The sequence below is a fragment of the Arvicanthis niloticus genome, chromosome 25 (assembly GCF_011762505.2).
Source record: "Arvicanthis niloticus isolate mArvNil1 chromosome 25, mArvNil1.pat.X, whole genome shotgun sequence".
Taxonomy (NCBI): domain Eukaryota; kingdom Metazoa; phylum Chordata; class Mammalia; order Rodentia; family Muridae; genus Arvicanthis; species Arvicanthis niloticus.
This window is the reverse complement of record NC_133433.1, coordinates 18,735,212-18,757,355: the sequence shown is the minus strand read 5'-3', so window position 1 is coordinate 18,757,355 and position 22,144 is coordinate 18,735,212. Positions and strand designations below refer to the sequence as shown.

Genomic DNA, 22,144 nt, shown 5'->3' with positions numbered 1-22,144 from the left:
ATCTCTCTTCTTTTCTATTGTATCTTAATTGGTGTGGTCTATATAAATGGACAATAAATTATATATCTTTGTTATAGAGATCAGACAGTGAATAGAGCTTGGTATTCATCCCAGACAGAATTATGATGGAATGTATTTGAAAGATTAAGGCACCGAATTTACTTTTTTTCTAATTAAAGGCAATTAAAGATTTGCAGACACAAATAAAAGACAATGAATTGAGGAGTAAGTGTAGAAGCAAGTCCATTTGCAGGTGAAAGGCTGTGCCTTTGAAGCAGAACCAGCTGCATTCTCATCTGGAGAATAACAGTTTAGGAAGCTTTTCTGCATGTGCCTGTTTGATAGCACAATGGAGTTCTAAGCAGCTTATGCAGCATTCAGAACAGACGGAGCACTGACAGAGCATTAACGCTGGAAGGTGGAGGCTGAGGAGAAGCAGCAGTGCTGCGTGATGAGAGCGAACATGGCCAGTGTGGAGCTGAGAGAAGAGCTGTATGCTCGTGGCAAGATGACCATTTATAAAGTAGTAACCAGACATGATAGTGAGCCTGAACAGTGATCTTGGCAAACATAGTTTCCTTTCTGCCCAGTGGTAAAGATGTGAGTAGAGTAGAGCCAAGGGCAATTGTCTGGTTTTTGTTCATTTTTTATGAAACTAAGGAAATTCCTACTTAAGGACTTGTAATATTAAAGCATCTACTATGTTAAATATGAAATAATCGCTTATATATAGATGATATATTGATTTAGAGCATCATGTAAGTTATTGCATCCTTTGATAAGACAATGTGATATGGGGAGTGATTATTGATAACTAGTATAGTATTAAAATGTGTGTCTTTTACTACAAATATTTTATGTATGTGTTTTCAATATTTATGTGTTATATTCATTTAAATATTTTTTCTTTATGGGAAATGCTTGGTTTTAAAAATATTTTAATATTATTGAATATATAAAATACATTTTCAGTAATATTAAATTTTGTTAATATCAGACAATATATTTTGATCACATTTACCCCCTTAGCGACTCTGAGAGATGCTTTCTCCATCCTCATTTCCCTACCTATCCAGCTTCTAAGTTTCTTCTGTATCCGCCATTTCTTAATCTCTGTACATTGACCAACTGCAGGTTTGTATCTAACATTTCTTAATCTCTGTACATTGACCAGTTGAGGGTCTTTATGTTAATTGTTATCTACTGCAAAAAAGAAGCCTCTCTGGTGAGTGTTGATAGATACACTGATCTATGGGTATATCCATTTAACTGAATAATAGTATTGGCTTAAATCCAATTGCCTATAACCTAATTATCCACAGGTTCTTGGCTCCATTAACAGTGCCAGATATGGTTTCTATCTAAAATAGCTGGTGTTAGATTCATTCAGAAAGTCATTGATGACTTCCATAACATTCATGCTACTCTTCCATCAGTGGGGATCGCTTTAAGAATAAGTAATGAAATTATGCCATTTGTAGAAAAAAAGGAGGGAGCTGAAGATTATATTAAGCAAAATAAGTAAGGCTTAGACAAAGATCATCTTTTCTCTCATATGCAGGACTTAGATTAGTCCAAATACACACACATACACATATATCTACACATATGCACACACATACAGACACATGATTTTTTTGAAAGAGTATTATAGGAGCAAACAAGATAGCTAAGTGAGAAAGATACTTGCCAACAAGCCTAGCAACTTCAGTTTGATTCCAGGAATCAACACAGTAGAATAAGAGGACTGACTCCAGAGAACTGTCCTCTGACTTCCACATGTGACCTTTAGTGCATGTAAATACACACAGTCAATAAATGAAGGAAACCTGTTTTAAAGGTATCAGAATTATATTATAGAAATGAAGTATAACACAATTGATAAGAAGTAGAGTTGGGAAAAATCATTATTGAGTATACAGAAATAATGCATATAGTATGGTAAAATAATTAACAAAGTATCTTTGGAAGAAAGAATTTATTTTGCCTCATGGTTTTCAATGTTGTAGTCTATGGTCTTTTTATTCTAAGCCTTTGACAGCAGGGGCATGTGGCAAAGGCTTACTCATTTTCTAGGTGACAGAAGTTAGACAAAAGAAAGGGTCTAGGGACTAGGTGTAACCTTGGAAAGCTTGCCTCCAGTGACATACCACCTCCAGGTGTATCCAACCTTCTAAAGTGTCCCTCACCCCCAAAAAGACATGACCAGAGGAGAGCTAAGCCTTCACTGCACTTTATATCTAAATCTTAACGGAGCAGATGGCAGAAATTTCAGACTGGCTTTTTTCCACAAATATGATAAATATGTTGATGATATAAGTATACATGAAGTATATGTATATTTAACATATGAGTTTGCAACCTATACCTAAAAACAGGAAAACTTGTGCTAACACAAATATCTGTGTGATTATCTTTATTGTCTTAAATTATCAGTTTATGGTTCCCTGTATACAATTTAAGTTACTGTCTTGGAAATACTTGGGTCATTTATTTGCATTTATTTGCTGTTATAGGTACTTGGAGATTGAATCCCAGGCCTCGTGGATGCTAAACACATATGTAATCACTGTGCTACACTGTCCACTCCTATTGTATTATTGGCATGTCCAGAATCAAAAGCAAGCTTAATATTTTACACATAAAACTCTTGATTATCTAGTTTGAATAACTAACTCTACATACAAGTGCCTTCTGTGTATTACAGTTTTTACAGCCATTATGGGCAAAGAAGTATCAATTTCATATACACGTGAAGACCACATCTATAACTATAGTATTGGGGATGGGAACACAGGAGAATTGTTGCCATGAGTTCAAGAACAATATGGTCTACATAACAAGACACTGTCAGAAAATAAAACATTCAAATGTTAGTAGATAAATGAGGCCTGAGTTGGAAGACTTTAGAAGATGCTTTGTAAGTGTTGTCACTGCAAACTGTTTTGTGCAGTGTATGCTGTTGTGTGTCATGGACCATGGACCGGAAGGAGAATGGTAAATTAATGCCAGATGTGCTGTTTGGGAATGTGCCAGCTGTGTATTGATTTTAATAACATCTACTATAAATACACATGTAGATGTTCACATCCACCTCAATGATAATCTAGAAGCTTTGTTCCGGAAAAGTATAGATGGGAGAGAGTAATTTAACCAATGGTTTCATGGCACCAAGCTGCATGGTAAATTTATACTGTTACACTGACTCTGATACTGTAGATCTTATGTGTGTTATGACAGAACATTATATTAAATAATGCAGATGCTGGATGAATTGTGTTGTTTGAAACCATCATGCATACTTATTTTTCTTTTTACATTGGGATTGTTATAAAGCATGTAGAAGATAAATAGGAGTGCTGTCTTTCTGTTCATCTCTTAGATTTTCCCATTTATTTTTAGATTTTCCTCAGGAGTATGCTTGGTAACCCTGAATGGAGAACTGTGCCGCCACATTCATCCTTCTGAACTGTTTATATCTCTGCAGGAATCATGACAAGAATAACTTGACTGTTCAGATGTGAAATCAGAATGAACACTTGTCAAGTTTTCTCTAATTTTTTTCAGCAAAATTAAATGTTACTAATTTAAAGTGGGTCAGAGTCATGTTTTTCTGAAAATTATTTATTTCTTGATTTAAATTTAGAACATTTGATATGCATTATTTTACAATTGACTCATTTCTGAATCATTAAACTCAATCAACAAATAACACTTATTAAGTTTCTGCTGTTAGATGCAAGAGGGGCTGCACTGCAGCAGGGTGAGCCATATACTCTTGCTTTAAAAACTAACACGCGGCTCTGCAGCCAGAGAAGCACTTGTATGCGTAATGAACTCCACCATAGAATGTCTCCTTCATTACTGTCCATTTACCTCACTCCTCTGCCATTTCTACTTCTAAAAATCTATATGAAAGTTTAAAGGTACTTTTGAATCATTAGTAGACACATTAAGAAGCAGATTTATTTCACATTAAATTTTTATGATCTCCTTTAGTTTAGATCAACTACTTTCAGATTTATTTGCACATGAAGAAGATGTGGATATTTGGAGCGAGTCACGGTATCATTTACATAAGAGAAATGTGCACATGAGCTCTGGAAACGGACCGCTGAGAGGAGAGGGGCGGAGTGAGAATAGGAGAGCAGAGTAAAGACAGGAAATCAGCTCAATTGTCATGTGCGCACTGCGCAGAATCATGGCTTACAGTTTTTGTACTTTATATGACTTATTTCCCTTGAGTGTATTAAAATACATATTTTTCTTATTAATCCTTTTGTTCTGAAATCTACTTACCCCCCTGAGGTTGAGTAATGTTTCTTGTGTGGCATGTCATTGGGGTCACCAGATGGTACACCAAAACCAAAAATTGTATGACCTTAACTCAATGTTGCTTGTTTCTTGGCTGTGAAGTGTGGTAAAGAAGATTATCATATCTAAATGTGTTTTCTGCGATATTTAGTTGTGTGTGTGTGTGTGTGTGTCCTTTGGTGGAGGGGATGAAAGTAAAGGATGTATTTTACTTTGTTCTAATGAATTTAGAGAATTGAAAGTCAATTGTGTGTAGGTTATTCTTTTAGTCTCAGAGAAAAACCACCAAATATTACTGAAGTTAATCGTTTAAGTATTTAGTGTGTCTACAATATAATAATTCAGGAGTTATTTTGTAATTACTAAAACAAAGTTAACTTTACAAAATAATATGGTAATATAGTTATGTATGTATTATTTATCAGTGCCTTTATTTCCAAAGGATGCACTTACTGTGAATATCTTAGTCTCTAAAAAATTAAAGTTGTAATTTTGCTCTTGACATTCTTTGCACATCAAATCAAGATGTCTGTCAGAGTCTTCTTCCAAAAAGAGTAAAAAGGCACAGTGATTTGGAGTGATGTCTCTGCTAATCTCTAATGTGAATGTTCATGTGGTTCCCTATCCATGTTTTACTTTATGTAAACATTCTCAGCATTTCAAAGGTGACTATGAATTTTTCATTATACATAAACATAACTCACTGTCTGAAACTATTTCTTTCCAGGTAAACAGGATTATAAAAAAACCAAACCTATTTTACGAGCAACCAAATTAAAAGCAGAAGCAAAGAAAACAGCAATAGGCATAAAGGTATGCTTCTGTTCGATAAAATTATAATTTTATACGTGTATGCCACTTCATTTTACACATTTTCACAACTGAATTGTATTAGTCTTGATTTCTTGGCATCTTAAGCTTGGTGAGATCTCAATATGATATCAAAAATGAAGGGTTTTGTAAATAATTTACTTAATTCAAAACATCTTTACCATCTTGAAATTTTGAGGGTTCTCAAAAAAGTATAATTAAAGCATATAACATAAACAGTATATGGAAAATAAGTTAGTCCTAAAGTTATTGTTCTAGCTGTTATAACTATTGTTCAAACATTTCAGTCATGTCTGTGGGCTTCTTCAGATTCTTGGACTTTGAGTAAATTTCCATACATAGTCATTTACATTACTGTTGTAATATCACTGTCTTTTTATTGTCTGCAGTACTCTGTATAATGAAATTCTAATGACATTCCCAAACTCGTCCTTTTGGCAAACCAGTGTTTATCTGCTTATGTGGGATGAATGCAACTGAGAATGATGTCAACAGATACTAGTTCACTATGCTAGTGAAGCCAATAGAATTATCTTTCCTATTATTCATATCAAATGTTCACCGAGGATTTAGAATGAAGTAAGCTGGGTAGGAGAAGACATTTGGAACCAGTGTTACCAAGTGTGTAAAGGAAAAATGACCAATACACATATTTTATTTAAATATTGAACTGTTAAAAGAAGATTTGGGTTTTCATCTGGCAGATAAAAAATCAATTTTTCTAAGTTATAGCTTATAACAAATGCCAAGGTATTACCAGCAAGCTGTAACAGCTGTTCAGCTGCCAGATGATATATTTGGTTATCTTCCAGAAATTGCTATTATGATCATGAAGCACTGCCTGCCTTTTGCTTCTGGTTGCTGATGTTGATCTAGTTTACTGAGTGATGCGCTGTTTGTACAGCTCAGTCCCCTCAGTTGCTGTTCTGATGTAGGTTTTAACAGTAAAATAATTTTTTGTTTAAATAAAACCTTACATTTTATTTTTTCAAATACACAGGAAGTTGCACTCATTTGTAGAAGATACAATGGTATGAAATTTTAAAAAGCAATGCTTAGCATTTATTTTCTGTTTGGTCTCATGGTAATTTGAATCTTATAATAGGAACAATTTTAACATTGTCCCCCAAGGAAACAATTAATATTTGGCTTTTTGATTTATAATATACTAGGCATTTAAAAAAATACTAATGTAACAAAATATATTCCTAACATAGTTTAATGAATAGTTATATATTAACATTTGTGAAATAATGCAGCCACTTATATTTTATATACTACATTTTTATACACACCTCTTATTTAGTTTGCTATTATACTTTTGTTTTGGCTTGCTTAGAAGAAATCACTGTGTTCTGATTATAAGTTAAACTCGAGTACTCACTATTGTTAGCTAATATCTGCTTTAAAACCTATGAAGAATGACTTTTTCTTACCTTAGTCTCACAATTTAAAGCCTGTACTGAAAGTATCTAATATAGATATATTTTAATAATTTGTCATATCATTCTGATTGCTAAGCCTTGAGAATCAGAACTACTATTTTTCTTGCATAAATATATGTCTGAGGCCATTTCTATGATATGAAACTTAAGAATCAGAACCATGAAGGTGTCTTGCATTTGAAATCTAGCATAGTGATTAGTTTGCCCCGTCAAACCTTCATTGCCTTGTCATCTTGGCATAGGATTTTAAATAACAGAGTTTCCTTCAGCAATTGTCTTTTAATACTTTTTAATTTCCCTAGTGAGTGATTTTATCCACACTGATAATGTCAGAGAAGCAACCGAGGACTAATGAACATCAAACATGTTTGACTCTTCGCTAGTTGATACACGATGACCATAATGTCACGTTACATTATACTTTACTACTTTTGAGTGAATTATGTCCATAGAAAGTGTGAACAGTTCCACAAAGCAGAAAAAGCACACCAATGGCTATAAAAGTAAGCATACAATGAAGGACCCAAGGTCTCATCCCTTGTGACCCTTGCTGCTGCTGAGAGAGATCTGAAGCCTCAGAAGCTGTATTTGGAGATGGAGTCTACCATCATCGTTTACCTCAGAAGGATCCACACAGATGAAAGGACAGGGAAAACAATGTAGAGCCTTGAGCTTCCCATGGCCATGGCATCTGTGAATACTGAGTGGTAGAGAAAACTCAAACTTAGCTGTGTCTAGTTTGGATAAAAAAAGACTTCTCATGAATGTTTGTCAGGGCCTTCCTTACTTCAGTTGACCCTGTATTGTGTAGCCATTAGGATATGATACAAAGTGCTCTTGGATGTGCTTATGGAGATAGTATTGTGGATATTCATGACTTAAAGTCTTGAAAGTGTCACACACTTTTAATATGCTTACTATTGAAGTCATATAGACATTACTAGATACAGTGTTTCTGAGAAATCACTATAAGCTATTACAATATTGTAGAATCTCTGGAAAAAGATGGGTAAGACATGATTGTTTTGAAAAGAGTGTACATACAGGAAATCACCTCCACTGAATAACCATGTTAAACCAGTGCACTGAGCCTTGAGAGTGAATACTTGGGAGGTAGGGCATTTACCTTATAAGGCTTCTGGTGCCTTGTTGTAAATGTACAGCTGAGTAATAGAAAATGTTTTGGAGAAAAAAAATAGTTTGAGCTTAATACATAAATATGTCATATTAAGTAGAATTTATTTCTAATTTAGAAACCACCCTTAATCTATGCGTCATAAGTGTGAATCAGAATCATAACTGAAGACATACAAAGGCTATAAATGGCACTAAGAGCTATTTCCACAACCAACTTTCATACTTGGTTGTTTTTCAAATAGAAGATTAATTTCTCATCTTTAAAAATAATTTTTATTTTCCTTTATTAAAAATAAATTTGTATGCAGTATTTTCTGATATGGTTTCCCCTCCCCCAAATCATCTGAGATCCTCCACACCTCCCTCCCCTCCATATCCACACCCTTTTGTCTCTCACTAGTAGCCAAACAGGCATTTAAATAATAATAATAATAATAATAATAATAATAATAATAATAATAAACCAAACAAACTGTAATAGGACCAAACAAATGAGAAGAAAAGGCGCCAAAAATTAAAGCATGAGAAACATATATAGATGCAGAGACACACATATGTACATATCACTAAAATTCTCATACAATTCAGATACCTGTGTTTCCCAACATGGAAAAGGAAACAAATCTTCATTTGCTAATTTTAAAAGCCTATTAGGAAAACATAGTCATCACAAAGGAATAAGGATAGAAAACTTAGCTTCTCCACATAAATAAAATATTCAGTGTCAGGCAGATCCTGCCAGCATCCCTTTAGGATGAACAGCTTGAAATGTTGTTTGTTCTTTTTGTTATTTCGGGTTCAAATCTGAATAGCAGCCAAGACTTGGAAAGGGAGTCATATGCCTACAGGTGTCTAAGGTTATGGTCATAGCCTCCAGCATTCTGAAAGCTTAATTTTGAGATTTGATCATGGCATGAACCTTCAAAACAGTCACCCTCCATGGTGTTTGCCTCAGTGAAAATGCATTTTGAAGGAAACTGTTTGTGACATGGCCCACGGTGATTTTTAACTTATCTACACACTGACCAGACAACACTGAAGGACAGGGGCCTTTTTATACATAATCTCTGCCTTCTACTGCCAACAGTCTTCTTCATACCTGTGAATGTCCTGAACTCATTTAATGAGGGAATAGCAGGTTGCCTTAAGAACAGTGGATAGAAAAACAGTCCTTAAGATTGATTACCAGTAAGATGAGAAACAGGGTCTTGAGAATAAAAACATCTTTCTTTCGTTAAGCTTCTGTAAGCAATGGCTGCTGTTGCTTTAAAGTGTCCTGTTGTCCACTTTACAGAGCAGATGGGGTTGGTGGCTGTCACTTGTTTATTACATCCTCTTAAAATTAGTGGCCGTTTACCCAGATGGGCCTGGGAGCACAGCTGCGGATAGGAGAGAATAAATGAAACCTGTCTGATGTAGCCATGCCCTTTTGAGATGTCAAAATGTTCCAGCTGTAACAAAGAAAATTTCACTTTCATTTGACATGATATTGATGTATGATATTTTAAAAATCAAGTCGCACAAAATTTGTTGACACAGGTTTTTTATTAATATTTATTCTCATAGTTTGGATATTTAAATAAATGTAATCAAGAAAGGGAAAAATCTTTACATAATGTCTATCCATATTTTCAGCGTTTGCCTGAAATTTTATGTTGAGTATACATCAAATCCATTTTAATGTTTTTTAAAGTTTATTAGGTGGCGCATGTTGAATTATTTATTTTACATTCATATGAAATATAAAATATATTCCTACAAATGCAAATGAATTTCTTCCCCATAATACAAAGCAAGATAAGGGGTGAGATACAGAGGTGGAAATCAGTAGGTATTCTAGAGGCTGCTGGGTCAGGGCTGACTCTGTTCTTTCTTCCTGTGCAGTAAAATAACATGTTAATATTGAGAAAGTTACTTCACAAAACACACACACACACACACACACACACACAGACACACACTAATATTTTGAAGGAAATGTGGTTTATAGTATATTAAATTTTATCCATTATGTAATAGTAATGATTAATAAAATTAACATCGAAGTACAAAAGGTAGCATATAAGCCCTGTCTTCTGAGCTAAAGTGAAGCACATGTCTTATGAGCTCAGAGTTCACTTTCCCACTCTGTAATTTACAGATCTTTGGGTTCTACAAAGTGGAATGGGTAGCTAGGCACGTTGGCAGAAACCTACAATCCTAGGACTCCAGCTGTAGTCTAAGGAAGAAAGAACAGTAGCTGGAGGCCAGAGTCAGCCATTTACCAAGTTAGGGGCCAGCTTATCTTAAAAAAAAAAAGAAAGAAAAGAAAAACACAAACAAACAAAAACAAAGTAGAGGATAGGAGGAAACAGAGTGAAAGAAACAAAATCTAATAACAGTGAAGAGGAGGCGGATGTGGAGGTCAGCAGGGAAGGAAATAAGGAATGGTGAGAGAAGGGGAGAGGGAAGAAGGTATTTTATAATTCTATAATAATCTCACAAATGTGTGAATTGTTATGTTTGTATATCATCTATTTCTTGAAATCAATTATCATGGGCATTTCTTCCCAATAGGAAATAGTGATAATTTGTAAAATATCTTCTGGTAAGTTACATCACTAATGAATAACATAATAGTTAAAAAAAATAACAGTTACATGTACTCAGTCAGAGAACAACTGGAATATATAAGCACAGACTGCACTGGTTATATTTAAAATTTTGATGACAAAATTAAGAAATTCTATTAAACACACTTCAATTTTACCCCTAGAAAAATCATAATAGAAATGCCACACTCAAACTTATGTACTTGCTGCTGCAGTACATCTTGTTAATGAAAAATAGATGACTAATTGATAAGTATTGAGCTGACATTATTCATCCTCCACCATGGAGTAACGTTGCTATTGTATGTGCTGAGGCTGCTGTCATCATCAGCTCACGTCTGCCATTTTCTCCTCTCCAGGAAGTTGGCCTCATGCTAGCAGCTATCCTGGCCCTGCTCCTGGCGTTCTATGCTTTCTTTTATCTCCGACTGTCCACAAATATTGACTCTGATCTGGACCCAGATGAAGATTAGCTGAGCAGCAATCAAGAAAGAAAAGGAAATAAGTCTGATAAGAGCATCTCTGGAGACAAACACATTGCCAATTTCCAAAGCTAGAACAGTTTGAAAATGTGCTTCCTGGTACTGTCAGTTTGCAGAAATATCTTTGTGCTTAGTGGCATAGGGTATCAAAAAAGGACCTTACTCAGCAATGTAGGATCACGTATGCTACGTGATACTTTATAAATCTCTGATCTAGCAGATAGCCTATTCATGGTACAGTTAAATAAGATGGCGACATTTTTTTTCCAGATTTTTTTCAATTTATATGAATAACTCCATTGGTTACAAATCACTAAACCTATTATATCCTGTGTATATTATAAGAAACATATATATTGCCATTTGCAGAAGCATACTCAAAATCATATTCAGACTGCAAGAAGGAATAGAAAGTCATATGAAATTGCTATTTTACAAGGAAGCGTGCTTTCTTCCCAGCCATATTTTATGTCATTAGGGAGACTATCTGCACATACATCCACAGTAATCTTTTTCTTCCTTGCCAACTGTTAGTGCACATGTGCTGCGTCAGAAATGGCACCTGGATGACAGAAGCTCAAAGAGTCACATATGTCCCTAAAGTGGAGTTTCTCGTCTCTTGGGCTGCCTGAACTGGTGTAAATAGAAAGTTCAGCTGATCTTGATTTTAATTAACTTATTACACCATTAATATAAAGTTGGAATTCTATATTAATTATGTTGTTCTGGCTGCCTGCAGTATCAGTTTGCCTCTCTTGTTAGGGAGCTGTGTAACAATCTGCCATTTAATTGTGCAGGGTTTTTTACACTGCAGAATTAGCAGGAGTGTACGTACACAGAATAATTTTATTGGCTCGTCTCTTAAATTTGAACATTACAAAGTTTTTTTAATTGCATTTTGTCTCTTGTGAATTAATTATGACTCTGTAGAAGAAATAATAAAAAAATATATGTTACATGTTACTTTTATGTGTAGTTTTTCGTAAATGTTTTCTATGTATTTTGTTGTTTAGTGTAATGACTATCCAATATTTTTATTGGTAATCAGAATTTTAACAAAATCGTAAAGTACAAGAGTACACAAAGCCTAGAAAGTATATATATATATATATATACTTTATATATATTTATATTTATATATATTTATATATATATATGCTCCTCTTTGATATAAAGATGAATAAAATGGCTATTTTGAAGTAAGTACAGGATTTTGGAGTGTACATTGACATTATGAAAAAATAAAAACAATTCTAAGATCATTTCAGTGCTTGCCAAGAAGCGGAAGCTCTAATAAATACTGTAGGAATAAATCAAGCTTTATAGCATAGTTTCTAAAAGAACAGATATTCTTTGGTACTTTTGCAAAAAAAAAAAAAACCTCAGTATGTCAGTGTAGCATTTGTTCTGTAGAAATTTTTAAGTAGCACAATTTATTTCATCAGTGTGAAACAGCCAAAGGTTCCAATATCCTCACATCTTATTTATGCCAAACATCAGAGGGCAAAATTTAGCCAGAGTTATTTGCTGGAATCTTCCTTTTGAACTCACAGACTCAAGAGAGGGAGCGAGAGCTCTTACATGCTCACCACAGAGGACCCATCCAAGTGGCATTTTTAGGAAAGGTTGCCGCATTTTATGCCATGTGGTCTGTCTGTTCGAGAAGTGGGAGGCAAGGGAATATCCAAGCTGGCATTTTGGATTTGATGGGCCTTTTACTTTCCTGAGTGACATGCCACATGTCAAGAAATGCTGCTTTCTTCCAGTCTCGTCACATTTACGTGAGCAATTCTCATTTAGTTATTTCCCTCCCATATGGTGTTAAAAACAGTCACATCGAAGGAAGCATATTTCTGGTTTTCTGTGATAACAGAAGTGAGAGGACATGTAATAATTGCTTATCAGTACCTATCCAGGTTAGATAGTTCTGCAATTCCCAGTGTTCAAAAATAGATGTGTGTCTCCTGGAAATGTTTGACAAGTGGCTGTTCTGAGAGAAGCACCTCTAATCCTGTTTCACTCATGAGATGTGCTCTGGGGAGAAGGCATTGTTTTTATAATAATAAATATTAGTTGAAATCTGCTGTAAGAATAAGCAAGTTCCACTACCTGAATTTATCCATGTTCTGGGTCTGTTTGTGTAGCTGGTTGATTTATGACATTCCAGGAGAACAAATCCCAGGCTAAAAGCTTTGATTTCAGCAAACATCAGGTAAAGAGAGACAATGATATTTTTACATAATACCGTTTTCACAAATGCCAATTTCATGAACTCACATTAACTGGAAGCAGCCAATCTTCTAAACAGAAATACCAGACTGAATGTCTAGTTTGAATATTTCAAGGCAGAAAGATGTTAACTCCATACTGTTTCAGGGGACCACATTTTTTGATTAGTGGGTAGCATTTGTCATAAATGTGGGATTAGAGTCAAGTATAATGTTTAGACATGGCCACTCCTCCCATAATAATGCACACTGCCCAGAATGACCAAAACAAAAGTAGAAAAACATTATAATGTTCTTTAAGGGATGTTGGAATCTGCTAACATGCATTCTGGCATAAATTTCCAACTGAGGGCACATTGCTGCAGAGAGTTGTGAATGACATGCAAAGGTTATGATTTCACATGCAAGTCTAGATAAAATCATTTCAATTTATTTGAGGAGAAATATTGTAAGAATATAACATTACCTAAGATTCTTTCTAAACAAAGAAAAACCCATTTTAGTGCAAATATAAATTTATTGTTTTGCAGGTGCAAAATATATCAAGAGTTTCTCTCTCAACTTCATAAAGACTAGTGGCATCCTCTAACCCCAGTCAATGGCGGGGAGATCTTGAGAATATGTTTTTGCTTTTTTTTTTTTTTTTTCTGTCATTCCAGTTTTTGGTCCTCTGCTCATAAATTGAAGTGCATGCGAGAATTTGGCTTCAATCATTTTAGTTGACTCAGAGTGATTTCTCACATATTAAATGCTAAACAGTTTAAATTTAATAAATAAATCTAAACACAATATTAGTCAACCCAGAATTTAGCATTTTTTTGGTTGTCTGGTGTATTGGAAGATATTATATGTATAAATTTTATGTATATATGATTGTTTGTTGCAAATCTAAAGAACTGCTACAAAGTCGATATGAAATAGGAACAGCGGTCTCTTTTAAGAGATCAATGCATATTTATTTAAAAACATTCTTAGCATTTCACTTCAACTTACTACGCGTATTCACTTCAAATGAAAATAAAATTAAACTTTTATTATAATGTTTACGTGAATGCTAAAGCACTCAGTTTTCTCGGCTCTAAAAGTATATAGTCAATAATAATTCACCAGAGTGAATTGTACATTAGATAAGCTTCATAAATAAATGCTTAGAAATTAAACACGTTTCTATTTTAATGTACTACATCTGTAACAAACTTCCGAGCCAGAGACTACCGAAGCTGATTCTCTAGTCTCTCTCTAACAACAGGGAGACTTCTTTACACTTACCTGGGGCTTCTCTGGGGGCAGGGGCAGGGGAAATTCCTACTTCTCTCTTAGCAGCGCTGCCTTGTCTTCTTAGCACTATACCAGTGTAGCCTGGATAGCAAGATGGTAGCTAGATGTTGTTCCACTGACACCATTATCTAAGATCATTACAACCTCCCATAGAAACGATATTGTAGCAGATGAATCGAGCACCTACGGAAACAGTCTCAGCGTTTCCCTCAGCTGTAATCGCATAGGTAGGTACAAAGGAGAGGTGGAGAGTCGTGTGCAGAAGTGTACCACCTTGGACCAGTGATAGCGGATCAGAGCATCACTTAAAACAATTAAACTGCAGCCCCACTCTGCATAGTAACGCCTCGTTACACAATTTTTGTATCCTTAGCAACAGATATGGGATGCTTATTTCAAGAAAAATAAGTTACTTTACACGCCAGAAGATTTTTTGATGACAGTGCCCCCTCCTATTTTTCATTTTTTAAAACAACAACCAAATTGGTGGGGAGGCAGCCAAATTTTGAGGTACCAGTGTTTCTCGAACAGATGTCGCACCATTATTTTTTAGCTCGTTTGGATGAATAAACATGTGAAACTGTGAAGTATTACATTTTAGATTTTTTCATTAAAAAAAGAGACAATCTGTTTACTGTCCTAATTGAGACAACAATCCTCATGGTTGCCAGTTTTGGCAGTCATAACAATGAACTATAAATATTTGGACCAATCAAGTACATGGTGAGTATAAAGGCTATAGCATGTGTAAAGTTCTGTTGTCACGGGCAACCATCTTAGTATGTCTTATGTGTTTTAACTTCATCCAATAAAATTGTTTGTGTGGAGCTAAACTTTTGTGGTAAAGCTTAAAGAAGTGGGTATCAAGATCTAATTTCATTCTAGTTTGTCAACCTCTTCAGTGTACAGCTGTCTATCTGCAGCTAACAACTTGCGTCTGCACTTGCCTTGCTGAAGGAGGAGGGCAGGTTCATCATTGCCTTTTCTCTGGGGTGTGCCTGATGATAACAAAAATCTCAAGAGTAGCTTTCTATCTCTCTCTCTCTCTCTCTCTCTCTCTCTCTCTCTCTCTCTTATCTCGTTCCCTTTCTCATTTTTATAAAACATTATACACATCTTAAGTCTGAAATTGCCATAATTGGTTTATGGTTAAGTGACAGAAAATGAAATCTATAATTTGTTCTGTAAAGACTAAAATAGAGACATAGAGGAGGCTATAACACTCATCTTCCCATGGTGTTTTACTTGAAACACCAAAATGGTACCCTTAGTTTGCTGGATAACTAGCTGTCTTGGAAGTCCCAATCATTTGTGATCCAAGGAGATTTACTATTGCTGTTGATCATTTGTTATTGTAATTTACAGAATTTTATATATTTGATGTATTTTGTCTATTGTAATCACCTTTTTATTACCGAAATGAAAATTTTTATCATGGTTGACACAGTATTTTCATTAAAATAATGAAATATGTTCCTCTACATTACTTAACATTTTCTGAAAGCAAGAGCCGATGCAATAAGAGTTTATGTACATATAGAGAGATGCATATTCTATATATGAATATATATATGTATTTGTGTAAGTCAGTGTATGTATGTATGTATGTATGCTGTGAATTGGTTTGTTTAAGATGGGCTCATGTAGCCCAAGCATGCCTTGACTTTCTGATTCTACTGTCTTCACCTTCAGAGTACATGGATTCCAGTGTGAACCACCATGTTAAATTTAAGATTTTTAGTATACTAAAATGTTGAGTGAGATTTATATAATATATTCCTTCATAACATAAATGATAATTAATAGTTCTCTTGATCTACACATATATGAAAATAACTCACAAGTTTGTAAATATAATATTATATGTATTTTTGCTAATGTCAATTTAAAAATGGTGCATATCTATAACTTAGAAAATATGATGAACCTTCATTAAAAAATACAAACTCTACACAAGAACATAAGAAAACTTTAATACAAACGAAATTCCCATTTATCCTAAAAGGATGATTCAGTTGGACTAACAAATATTCTTTTGAATACAGTAAAATTAATATAGAGAAATAATATGCAAACTATTGACATAGTATAACATGGTAAATATAGTATGTAGTCATAGGAAAAACAGAGCAGCAGGAAAATAAATATGTAGTAAGAGATCTAAACTTATATACATATTTAATGAATATATAATAATGATGAAGAGATAAGTTATTAAATTATTTTTAAAATTGAGAGTCTTTTACAAATATAAATATGCCTATATACCTTGAGTTATAACTAAATTAATTTCTGATTAAACTGTCAGTCTCTATGAAAAATAAAATCATATAAGTTATGAGGAGAAATCACAGATATCTTTATAATTGTAGTAGAAGATTAATTCTTGACATCAACTAATGAGTTAAACGTCATAATGTAAATGCTCTTAGATAGCCACACATTAAATATAATCTAACATTGCATCTTGACCTTTATTAAGGATCTGAAGAGACAGTGTCGTGCACACACTACTTGAGAGTGGTCATGAAACTTGTTTTCTAGAAGGCTCTTTTACTGTGTACATTAAAGCTTAAAGCTTTAAGTGCTTTATGTAGTTTATATATTTGTTGCAAGATGACACCAGTAGTGTACAAAATGCAGGTAAGAATGTTAGGCAAAGCACCTTTCATAATAACCAAAGAACCAAAAGCAACGTAAGTGCCTAGCACAAGAGCACAAATGAGCCGTGTGTGCCAACAAAGTAAGCATGGTACAGTTCTTAAAGTGATAAGTATTTAGCTGAATGATCAGAGAATGAAAAGTTCTTATAAAATCACATGACATGCAATTTTGTTTAGTTTTAATGTTTCTCTCTTTCTAAATATGTGTGTGTGTGTGTGTGTGTGTGTGTGTGTATGTGTGTGTGTGTGTATTAAATGCATAGAAAGGGCATTTAGAAAGGGGAATTGATCTCTGTGTACAAGTTAATCTTGATTTACTTCATTGTAGTAAGCTGAATTCTTCATCTCTATTCTTCAGAGTGCTAAAAGGGAAACGTCTCATTGAGCAACTTAAAAGTTCAAATACCTACTAGGCATGCTTCTGTTTTTTCATTGTCTCTTTTTCAGTCACTTAACAGTTATTAAGTATCTGTTAAGTATTAAATGTGTCTTGTCAGCCTTCACCATTCCTCAGGATAAGCATCAGAGATGAAATAGTTTTACTGTCTTCACAGTGACAAAGTCATTTATTATTTACACACAAACTATTTACTGTTTATTTTCTGAATTCCACTCACTATGCTTTGTGCTCACAGAAAGAAAATGGCCAATACTTGCAGGCTTGTATTTTTCAAATCCTAGTTTGATAAGTGTACTTAAATGCTTTAACCTCTCTTCTAGCTTACCAGAGGTAGTGGAAAAGAAAGGTTAATTTGGCAAAGGAGAAGGTGGACATATTTAGTTCCACTCACAAGCATCATTCATGAATCAGAAACAACAGTTTGACCCAGAAGAAACCATGAGGCTCTGCCAATCAGCCACAGTCAGCAGAAGTGGCAAAAAGCTGCAGGAACACCACCTGAAGTTCTTCAGAGTATTTATTTCCCTGTATGAAGTCACAACAAGCAATAATCAGCAAAGAGTGGCAAGGTGAACCAATACCACACAGCATTGCCCACTGTTCAGTTATACCTATACCCTTTCCAAACATATGTCCTCTCAATTGTCTTCTCTAGCTAAACATCATATGCCTCCTTTTCCAGACAGCTTCCAGAAAAACACCATGTGTCTGTTCTTAGCAAAACATACTCCTATGTGTCTGCTTCAGCACAAACATCCTCTCATAAGTCAATTTCCAGAAAAACATCACATGGCACACACATGACACAACTGAGTCTCCAAAGAAACAAGAATATTCAAATATCAAAAGGAGAAAAAGCCATTCACTCTTATCTCATAAGAGTAATATTGACAGAAACAAATTATTTCCTCCAACAGGAAAAAATGAACAAAAGGGTAAGATGATATGAGACTGGATGGGAAAAGTCAATAAAAGAGTACTGAGGTATTTGGTGCCCAGTCCAGTCCATCTGCTCTCTAGAATAGACTGTATGCATGGAGCTGATGGCCTGGAAGGCTGTTAATGGCCCATTGTGCTCACTAGTCTTTCTCTGCTTTAAAATGATTTTCTTTAGTTTAATCTGAGAAATTCCTGAATACATAACATTTAAGATGAATTGGTTCCCAAGATTCCCTGGGATTTCTCACTCCCATCAAATGAGGCAACTCCTACTGAAATTTTTCATATAATATATTCCACACTAGTTATCTATATTGTAGCTGATTTTCTCACTCATATCTAAGGGGGAAAAACCTCAGTGGGTTTTATTGCTGGCTCTACAGTTCTACAGCATTGCTCCTGACCTATGTTTGACCAAGCATTACACTCCTTACACTGAGAACGGGTCCTCAGTAGCGGCATTGCTACTGCAGAGAAGGTGAGGGGCAGGTTAGTCTTTGTGCAGATGTCTACTCTGTGAGTGTTGATACCCCTGAGTCGGCATCAGTCACCATGTAATTTTCAGAAGCAAAGAACTAGAAACAATAACGATAATCACCATGACTCTTAAGTGGAAATGGGAAAGCATAAGATGACCCTTTACAGTGCCCGTCTGTCATGAGAGGCATTTTGTTCGACTATAGATATTCCTAAACTTAATTAGTTGTTAAAATTGAACCCTGTACTACAGATGACACCTATGAGTAGCGAGACACTGAGGGTATCATGTATAGAACGTTGCTCTCCAACTAACTGTTGATATCATAGCCTTGTTATTTTATTCACAGAGGAGGGGAACAGGGACTTTAAAGTATCTATTGTCAATTAAATGAGCTAATTTTATTCAAAAAATTTTAGACTGTAAGATTTTAATCTCAACATTTTCTTTCAACAGCTTTATATTCTGGCATTTGGATTTTTATTAGAATACTATTCACTATAAAGAACTTTTATGCATCCATAGCTTTAAAAGTGAGTCTTGACAGTCAACTTGTTGACACTTAGAATAATCAGGGGAAGGAGCCTCTAATCCTGTCTATAACGGCTTTCCAGATTAAGTTAAAGATGGAGGGAAGACCCCCCCCCACTGAAATGGAGGGGAACCTTGAAAGGAGAAACAAGCTAAGTGTAGGCATTTATCATTGTTTCCTGACTCTAGATACAGTGGGACCAGCTACCTTCCCCTGACACCAACCCTTCCCTTCCCTGCTATGATAGTATCTTCTTTGCTATGATAGAATGCATCCCCAGGATGGTTTAAGTCAAAATAACAATTGCTTTGTCAGGTTTTTGTTACAGGTATGAGACAAGCAGCTTAGACTGTAGCCAACTGATAAGTTTTTAAAATGTGTTTGGTTCTTAGCCAGCCTTTTGGAACTTCCTGTGTGAACTCTTTATCACTAATACACTAGTTGGATTTTATTTTATTTTTTGTATTTACTATCAACAGAATTTCCTAGCTTTTATTTTTCTCTCTAGCACCTTGGGAACAGCGTTGTGTATATTGCCACAGTGTTATTACTGAGAAGCTGTCTGCTTCCTGTCTCAGTAGCCTGTGATCCCTCTGTGAAACATCCTGAGCAACGTAAGATCAGGACTGCAGTCTGGCACATAGGGGATCTGCCTATTCTGACGTCCTTACCTGAGAGACCTCCATGCCATTCCTTGGAAGACCATGTGACCTGCATGCTTTTCAATGATCATCCAGTGGTTGTCCTCTTTCTCTGACGAGATCTAGTAATTTTTAATGTGATTCAAAAGTCAACAAGAGAAAAGTCTGCCTTAATACAATCCAAATGTAGCCTATGGAACATGCTGTTTATTTATTTTTTCCATTTCATTAAAACAGTTACATAAGTTTCTGCTTAAAAACTTCCTGAGTGTTTTTGTCAGAGACATTCTTAGATATGTTTTAGTATTTATAGTATCCTGGCCATTTTAAATGAATTTATTCATTGGCAATTTCACATGTGTCTAATGCATTCTGGTCACACTCATACACCCACCTTTGTCTCCATTCCGCCCAGCTGCCCAGCTAATCTCCTCTCCTCCCACTAAGTCCCTATCTATTTACATTTCACCATTTTACAATTATTTTCACTGCTGTGTAGAAAGACAAAGAGTGTTTGTACAGTAATCACATTGACATTGTAGTATTAAACAATGTATTAATCCTAATATTCTAAGAAATATTATAAAGACTCAGAATAAGCATATGGCATTGAGTTCAAATAGATGGTAATGCTGTCCGTTTCCCACTTTAATACTATTTAACTTTCCTTGTCATCTCACACTGAGTTAGTACCTTCAGTGCATTGCAGTGTAAACTTTAGCTTGGGTCTCTCAGACTTGTTTATGGGTAAGCCTGCAAACCTTTACATAAGTGTTGTCTTATGAAGTCTAGCCCACTTAAAATCGGAAATCCTATTTGGTTTGGGGCTTTTTATGTACTTTTCTTGTTTTTGTCTGCTTTTCTGTAACAGTATTGCTATTTAAAATAGTCATGTTTTACTCATGTTAGTCATTTATACATCTATCAGTCATCACCATGAAATACGGATTGTTACCTAAACTGTTTTGAACAAATAACTAGATGATTAAAATTATCGATATTTAAATTGTATTACAAAATATTTTCTGGTTTTATTTGGTTGATTCTGTAAAGACTTGCAAGTGTACTACCCTGCTTATGAAAGGGCGTTAAGAATGATATCGGGGTAATATGAAACAGTAATATTGAAGCTGGTTATCCTTCTATTTTCTTTATTCTTCTCTCATAGGATGCATCCCAGTCAAGGCCTGCCCTCCTCCTTTCTCTCATTCCCTTCCACCCCTCCTCTCTCAGACCCACTGCTCCTTTATTTTCCTTCAGGAAAAAGCAGGAATCCCAGTGATATCAGCTGAATATGGCATAACAGGATGCAATACGACCAGGCACAAACTCTCATATTAAGGTTAGACAAGGCAACTCAGTAGAAAGAAAAGGGTCCCATGAGCAGTCAAAAGAGTCAGGGACACACACACACCCCTGTTAGGAGTCCAACAAAACCCCCAAGCTAAACCACAGCATGTATGCAGAGGGCCTTCCATAGACCCATTGAGGCTCCATGGTTGCTACTTCAGTCTCTGTGAGCCTCTGTGAGTCCAAGATAATTGATTATATGGGTTTTCTTGTGTTGTCCTTGGCCCCTCTGACTCCTACAATCCTTCATGCCCCTCCTCTTCATGTTTCTTCCCAATGGTTGTGTGTGGGTCTCTGTATCTGCTAGATGAGTCCTCTCTGATGACAACTGGGCTAGGCACTGATCTATGAGTATAGCAAAATATCATTAGGAAATTTTTTTTTCATTGACCATTTTCTCCCCCTGGTCTCTGATTCTATGATTCTAGATGCTTGATTCTACCCTAGGTCTCTGAATCCTGGCTAGTGTCATCCAGGCAGTGTCAGGCATGGGGCCTCTCTTGTGAGTTGGGCCTCAAATTAGACCAGTCATTTGTTGGCCACTCCCCCAAAGCTCTGAGCCACCATTGTGCCAGTGCATCTGACAGGTAGGACAGGTTGTGGGTCAAAGGTTTTGTAGCTGAGTTGATGTTCCAGGCTCAACATTGAGAGCCTAGCCTGGTTACAGAAGAAACCTGGTTCAAGTTTCCTATCCTCCATTACTAAGAGTCCTCACTAGAGTCAGATCCATAAGTTCCAGGGCATTTCCACTACACTAGGTTTTCACTTCACTTCCTAATGCTTACCTATTCTCTCCCAGTACTTTCTCCCTTCATTTCTCCTCCAATACCTGATC

At 35.4% G+C, this 22,144-nt stretch overlaps 1 protein-coding gene across 2 annotated transcripts in view; it reads left to right on the top strand.

Moving 5' to 3' along the window:
* The window catches only part of Triqk (triple QxxK/R motif containing), a 61,041-nt gene extending 49,278 nt beyond the window's left edge, over window positions 1–11,763 (top strand). For both annotated transcript variants that reach the window (XM_076924148.1, XM_076924147.1), the window contains exons 4-5: window positions 5,042–5,127; window positions 10,678–11,763. In XM_076924148.1, the coding sequence (XP_076780263.1) occupies window positions 5,042–5,127; window positions 10,678–10,791 (200 nt within the window). In that variant the 3' untranslated portion in view covers window positions 10,792–11,763. The remainder of the gene's footprint in view (window positions 1–5,041; window positions 5,128–10,677) is intronic.
* The last annotated feature ends 10,381 nt before the right edge of the window (window positions 11,764–22,144 follow it).